Source organism: Populus euphratica, unplaced genomic scaffold, assembly GCF_000495115.2.
Source record: "Populus euphratica unplaced genomic scaffold, PopEup_1.0 scaffold956.1, whole genome shotgun sequence".
Taxonomy (NCBI): domain Eukaryota; kingdom Viridiplantae; phylum Streptophyta; class Magnoliopsida; order Malpighiales; family Salicaceae; genus Populus; species Populus euphratica.
The window spans coordinates 66,120-73,817 of NW_011500421.1; the positions used below are offsets into that span (position 1 = coordinate 66,120).

The 7,698-nt window shown below is 34.0% G+C and overlaps 1 protein-coding gene across 1 annotated transcript; it reads right to left on the minus strand.

The window, feature by feature from the left end:
• Positions 1 to 4,618: 4,618 nt before the first annotated feature.
• Positions 4,619 to 7,250, minus strand: LOC105114573 (uncharacterized). Its single transcript, XM_011011149.1, has one exon. It carries the CDS (start codon positions 6,872 to 6,874, stop codon positions 4,835 to 4,837), a length of 2,040 nt encoding a protein of 679 aa, XP_011009451.1. The 5' UTR covers positions 6,875 to 7,250; the 3' UTR covers positions 4,619 to 4,834.
• Between the last annotated feature and the right edge of the window lie 448 nt (positions 7,251 to 7,698).

Below are 7,698 nucleotides of genomic sequence, written 5' to 3' on the forward strand. Positions count from 1 at the left end.
GCACTTACTTGTTCGGCTAGAAAGGCTTTCTTTTTCACATTCAGTTTTCTCTTTACAATGCATAGATCTTTTAAAAATTTAGCATAAGAAAGGTACCTATTTAATAACATCCAACAAAGGTATACTCATCCTTACCTGCTTGAAAGTTTCAAATATTTCAGAGTTGTGAATAACTTTTATTTATTTGGTCATGTCATAAGGAAATGGAAATGTTGGCGAGGAATTAACTCATCATCTTTCTCACAAGGTTCAATAGTGGGTTTTTCAATAACCTTATCACTACGAAAACTGATGACTGATTTGATTTAATCCATGTGATGGCTTCCGAAACTATTTGGATTTTTTTGTGGTTGAGATGAAAACTTACCTTTCTCTTGAAAACTAAGAGTAGATGTGAATTTTGCAAGAGCATCTTTTAGATCTACTATGGTTTGAGCATTTAGAGTGTTGATTGTCTCCTACTTTTCAATGAATGCATATAATATTTCCTCAAGATTTCTTCTAGGAGGTGGAGCATAAGGAGGTACATATCTATGATAATTTTGGAAATTATAGTATGCTTGAAACGATGGTTGTGAAGTTTGTACATTATTCTTACCACTCTTCCAACTGAAATTTGGGTGATTTCTCCAACCAGGATTGTATATTTGCGAATATAGGTTATGATTGGGCATTTGAAAACTATTTAAAGCATGAGTTTGTTCATGGAGCATTCTTTGAAAGAAAGCAAAGTTGGACAATCATTGGTTGCATGTTCATTTGTTTCACAAATTTTGCTTTATTCTTCTGGTTTTTGAGTGAAAGTAGAGGTTTGTTTTTTGAAAGAGTTTGCTCTGTGAAATGAAAAAAACTTCTTTTAAAATTGTTATTGCATTTCATCCAAAGCATGAATGTATCTTGACCTAAGATTTTGTAGCAATGTTTTAGCTTTATCTTTTAATGAAAAAGAAAAAAGCTTTAATCTCATGGTGTTCATACTATAATTTAAGTTATTATAGGTGTTACAGACTTTTTTAAATTCTCTCAAATGCATTTATGAATTTTCTAGATCTAAACCATGAAAAAAAAGTAAAAGTTGAATAATGCTTGGCTTAAAATTAAAGTGAGATGTATCAGGACGAAAAATTATACATGAGGGTGCACTTGTTTTTATAGGATTCTCATTATTCTCATTATAAAGTGATTGGTTATCTTCTTCGGCTATTTTTTTTTTGAAAATGATGAGGATATCCTACAAAGTCTATCACTTAATGTACGTGATCAAACTCTCATGCACATGTAGAAAGAAAATAAAAGGAAGAAGAAAACAAAAGAAAAGAAACAAAAGTTAGATATAAGAAAAGTAAAAAGTGAAAATAAAATAAATATTATAATTTATACAAGAATTTACCACCCCAATAACGGCACCAAAAACTTGACATGATCAAAGAATTGATGTCTTATCCCAAGTGCAAGAGTGTCAAAGTAATAAATAACCCGATAATATCGGGGTCGAACCACAAGAAAATTAACTATATAAATTATAAATAATAATAATAATAATAAATCTAAATTAACCATTTAATAAGTAAGGTATTAAGAATTAATAAGAAAAAAAATAATAAGACATGTTAATAGGAAGTTGTTTAGAATATAAACATTGAAGTTCATATTGAGTTTATATTATATTTATCTTAACACCATTAGTGAAACCTTTTTACCTTGACATAATTAACTTAACTAGATATTATGAAGAAGAAAAACATAAATAAATAATATAAGAACATAAATATGATATAAATTAACTAAGTATAGTAAAGAAAATGAAAAGCATGAACAACAAATTAATGAAAGCAAAATTTATGAATTACAAAAATATAAAGAGAGAGAGCAAGAACATGATCTTGATATGAAAAATAAGATGTCTAAATGAATGAAAAATACCTTCTTTTATAAGCTAAAATTCAGAACTATTCATTTAGTAATTAATAATTGATGTAGTGACCAACTACTGATTTAATGGACTTAGTGGACAGCAACACTCAAGCATTTTAGCTGGATGAAATGACATTGATGCAATCAGAATTTGACAAAGTGTTTCTCATTAAAGTTGTTGAAAATTATCTTTTCCTTTTACCCACCAAATTTCAAAGCATTTGGAGTACTATAGCTCGAGATATATCTAAAATAATGAGCAGTGCTGCTAGTGGATGTGGTGGATAGCCCTCAAGCTCTTGTTTAGATAAAATATCATTTCTACCATCAGAATTTGAGCGAGTCTTCTTCATGAAAGTTGTTGGAAATTGTCTTTTTCTTCCAGACACCAAATTTCACATAATTTAGCCTTCTAAAACTCTAGTTATGGGTAAAACTTTGAGCAGTGTTTGGGCTAGATTACAGGACAGATTTTGACTTCTCTTTTGGGATCAAACTTTGAACTCAAAAACGACAAATTTGAGTCTTTTCATACTAATAAAAGTTATAGATCTATTTTTTATCTTTCTAGCCACATAAACCAATCTAAAATTTAAGATCTATAACTCTAAATATAACTCAATGATTGAACAGTGTTCGAATTTAAATTAAATCGATATCTCTTTTCTAAACTTAGTTTTTTTTTTTTTGTCCTTTCATGTCCGGTGGTTAATTACAATAATCAATCCTTTAAATAATGAGAAGGCCTGCATTTAAAATAAACATTTACCAGATGAGAAGACCTGCATTTAAAATAAATATTTATCATAAATTAAAAATATCTTATATTATCAGACTTGTTATTATAAAATATATTTTAGTTAAAAAGTTATTAATATTTTAAGTATAAAATGATAATATAAAATTTTAATAAAAATATATTTTTAAATATTAATTAAGCATGATACAAGATCAAATATCCTTGAATCCCGCGAGGTAGAAGCTAAAATAACTTTAGATTATTATCTTTTTAAGACCCAAAATTTATTTGAATATTTACTGTATAGTCTTAAATTCTATGAACATCAGTACCTAATTAACAAAATATATTTGAATCTTTACTGTATAGTCTTAAATTCTGTGAACATCAGTACCTAATTACTAGGCTATAGCCCTAGCTCACCATCGCTGAAAGGTTGTCCTCCTACGTAGAAGTAAGACAAGGTATGATAATTATCCAGGATTTACTTCAACAAAGCCCTACCCTCCTTCGCAGGATTCGAATAAAACCCCTGAAAGGGTATTGCACCACGTAGCAGGCCACCCAAAATTTCTCATTCACTTTTAAAGGTCAGACAGAATTCTAATGATCCAGTCATAAATAAAGACTAATTAAACCTGTAACCCCTTTGCTTCCTAAGACAACAAATACTAGGGGAGAGAATAAATTTAGAAACCTAGCACCCAAACCGCAGTTCCAAATTCCTGAGACCCCTGTTGAAAAACATAAATAACATATAACATTAACATGATTGGTGGAGATATGATTGGAGATATAATAGTGATTATTTTTTAAAATATTTTTTATTTTAAAATATATATATATATATATATATTTATTTTTAAAAAATTAATTTTAACATTATCACATAAAAAAATCTGAAAATACTAAAAAAATATTAATTTAAAATAAATAAAATTTAATTTTTTTCAAAAAAGTTTTCAAAACACAAAAACAAAAATCTAAAAACACTAAAAAAATATTAGTTTAAAAAAAATTAATTTAAAAAAAAAAAACTTTCAAAACACGAAAACAAACAGAAAAGTCATACAAGCTCCTAAAGTTACCCTCCACCCCATATAACTGGCATTAATAACACCCATCATTCTGCAAACACCAATTTCAACTTTGAAATAACTCAATTGCCTTCTCCAAATAGCCTGAACACAAGATTCTTGCATCAAATCATTGCAAATGAATGTGCATCATGTTCTCTATTCAACATTGAATTATTTCCTAATTGCATTTCACGAAAGTTGGGTATAAACCACAAAACTTGATTTTCTCAAATGCAACTGCATTTCACTAAGATGTATATATTAATGCCTACTCTTTAACTCCCTTTCTGTCCATACTGCATTTACCGGACTACGAAGCACTTAAATAGAGTTACCAAGAAATTTAACAGGAAAAGTGGCACAATCCAAGTAAAGCACAAATTTGAGGCCGATGATAATGAGACACTCAGTAGTTGACACCTGGTTAGAAGGACATCAAAAAGTAAAGCAGATGAAGTGACAAATACTAAATAATCCTTTACAACAAACTCAGAATCTCCATGAAATGGCCCCGGCGAACCATGAAGTCAATTGAGCTTCTAAGAACTCATTAACCTTTATCATGGCAATTACTATTTGGACTTTTCTTAGAAAATATTGAAATTAATAGGACCTTTATGACAGCATGGCTTTAATTTTTCAATAATTTAAAAAATGAGTAGCCCAGAAGCATGACTGGATCTACAAATTGTGCCTTAATCCCGAATTGTTATAACCATCAGAAGCTATCTGTTACTTCCAAAACCAGTTCAATCACAAGGCATGAAACGAAATACATATAGCTTTCAGAACAGCTACAACTCCCCTAACTTTCAAGTGCACAGATGGTTCCATTTTCCTTGACAGTAATGTACCAAAAAAAAAAAACAAACGATGGGATCAAGGAAGCAGCCAAAGGTGAAAAACAAGCATTTAGCCAGAAAAGTAGCGAAATTACAGCAAACAATGGAAGCTGGACAACATGGCAATATATCAGCTTCAACTGAAGTAAGCATGTCAAGAAAACTGCACATTAATTTCCAACCTCCAGATGTACCCCTCACAGAAGAAGGTTTGTTGTATTGTGTTCACATGATACAGAATTCTATTCCTCTAAATAGCTTCAAAACTGCTTTCTTTTGTTTCTAAAAAGTCTCTCTCTTTTAGAATAAACATAAATGAGAGCAAAGACCCCTAAAGCGGACATAGACATTGAACCCCATGGAAATGGTGGGTCCTTAAAACAAACAAGTGATGCCTCCAATTCCTGGGATGCATGATAGACCAGAGAGTGAATGGCATACATATCATGGTCAGAGGACCGCAGATAATATAAAGCCATGTCAAAGTCCAAATGTGATATTGCAGAAATTGCTTTGTCCAGCTTGTACTTGAACAGGTTCCATCTCTGAACAAACTCAATATGCCGATTCTGTTTTAGGAGATTCCTGTCCCCACCATGTGCCGCAATTGATTCAAGAACATCAACAACGCTAGTTACACTGTAATTTAACAACGTCAACAGCACATTTCTACGAGCTGAATCTTTCTGCACAAATGACAAAGATGAAATCTCTGAGAAAGGCCCAAATGGAGTTTGTCCAACACTCCATGTATAATCCACCAAAGTATTATTATGCCTTGGACTCCATGACAAATGGGTTGGTGACACTCCCCACATACTCTGTAGAATAGAACCAACAAGTGGTCTCTCAAGCATTCTAGTATGCGTAAACACGTGACGACCATTGCAACTATAATCACTCACAGTCTGTGTAGTCTTTGTCCTCACTGCAATAATCATATCCCTAAACGCAACAGATTGATGATACCGATCAAGCATCAACATCATATTGTAATCCAAATCAAACACATAAACAGGCAGCACTCTACTGAAATCCTCCTCAGGGATGCCTGCAATCCTCCTAAACTCCTCAGCGGAATCAGATAATATCTGATGCAATCTCTTCGAATCCAAATACTCACTCACAATTAAAGTAAAATTTTCAAACAAGAACCTCGAAGTATAGGAATTAATTGACCTGGAAATCGCAAACGCACAAATGGGACACTGATCATAATTCACTTCATAATTCCTAAACGCCAAATTCTGATTCCTCAACAACAACCCACCTTCATTAGCCTCATCCATAAACGTCCTCTCAATCTCCTTCCAATCAAACCCACTCAAATCCTTAGCACTTTCAGACCCATAAATATGTATAAACTCAACTATCAAAGAATTCTCAAAATGCACAGGAATTCTCAAAGAGGGCACAAGTAATACCTGATAAGCCCTCCAAATCAACGACGCCAAGTCCGCTAACAACGCCTTTTGCGACTTTGGTCGCCCATGCATTGCCGCAAGAGGGTGAAATTCACCTCTAGGCAAAACCCCATCTCCAGATAAAGCCGGGCCATAATCAACTGGGCCAGCAGATAGATCAATCCAAAGATACCTCTCTTTACCAGTCCAAATAGTTCCTAAACATTTAGTGAGGCCAGGAGAGGAGTCTCCAGCCGAATAACTATAGGCATAGTTCTTGGGTTGCGAACCCAAATTAATCAAATAAACATAAACCCCATGCACAGGCTTTTCTCTATCAAATTCTTGCTTGATTATCCGGTCTACTGTGTCGTAAGGGATGGAAAGGAGAGGGGTTCGGAGGGAAGATGTTGTCTCGGAAACTGCAGATTTAAGGGCCTCGGCAAGGCGAGATGAGAGGGTGGAGCTCGCGTGGGAAATGTCAAGGTGGGGGGAGTGCTTGATGGAAAGATGGTGGGAGTTTTGGGAAGGGATGGGGTCGGTGGTGATGACGTGGAAGCGATCGGCGATGTGGGCGGTCGAGAGGAAGGAATAGAGGAGGGAGGAGGAGGAGGAGGGGAAGGAGGGGCCGACGAGACGGATGTTGAGCGAAAGTTGGACAGTGAGGGAAAGGAGGGAGGAGATTAAGGAAGGGATGTGGGGGGGAGGGGAAGAGAGCGAGAGGGATTTTTTGAGGGAGGGAGGGAGGGAGGGGAAGGAATCGTTGGTGGAAAGAGGATCTAGAGATGATTGGTGTGAGAGGAAAGAGTCTAGGCCTGGGATTGGGGAGGGAGTTGTGGTGGTGAGGAGGAGGAAGAGGAGGAGGAGGAGGAGGAGGGGGGTGGTGGTGGTGGGCATTTTGGTGAAGCAGAGGAGCGAAAGGTTGGTGGTGGAGGATTTGGGGATCTTAGCAGATCATTTCAGATTCAGTGAGGAGGTTTCGAGTCAGTGACGAGCAGAGGGGAGCAGTGTGGGAGACTCGGTTGTATAAACATCGCTCCAGTCAAGGCTTTGGAATAGGTTGACTACAATTCCTTTCTTTCTTTCTCTATGTGATTTTATGATAAGAACACCAGAGAAAACAAGACAGTGGACTAAATAGGTCATTTAATACATATGATTTTATGAATTTGTTTTTTTCTTGTAAGGGTGATCTCTCTCTCTCTCTCTGGTTTTGAATTTCTACTAGTTGAAAAGCTATGGAGAATTGGAAGTTGCCTTTTGCACGTTTTAGTTACCAAATGAACCCATATATTCTTTTATCGTTCAAATCTCTTTTAAGAAGCACATTAACGGTTGATGATGATTTTCAATCACACTACAATAGTGTTTGTTTATAAGGTAACTTTTGCTTTTAAAACAAATCACACTTTCAACCTATTTGATTATTAATAAAATTTCATTTATTGTTTGTGACATTCATAAAAAATTATGTTGAAACCATGGATTTGCCAAAAATAACTAAAGACCTGTTTGTTTCTGTGTTTCAAAAGCATTTTTGAAAAAATTTGAAATTTTTTTTATTTTTTTATTAACTTCAAATTAATATATTTTTAGTGTTTTCAAATCATTTTGATGTGCTGATGTCAAAAATAATTTTTAAAAAATAAAAAAATATCATTGGCATATATTTTGGCACGAAAAGCTAATTGAAAAACAACAGTAAGGCATATATTTTGACA

Excerpts from the sequence above, each read along its gene's own strand:
- LOC105114573 (XM_011011149.1), bottom strand. The coding sequence starts at position 6,874 with ATGCCCACCACCACCACCCCCCTCCTCCTCCTCCTCCTCCTCTTCCTC.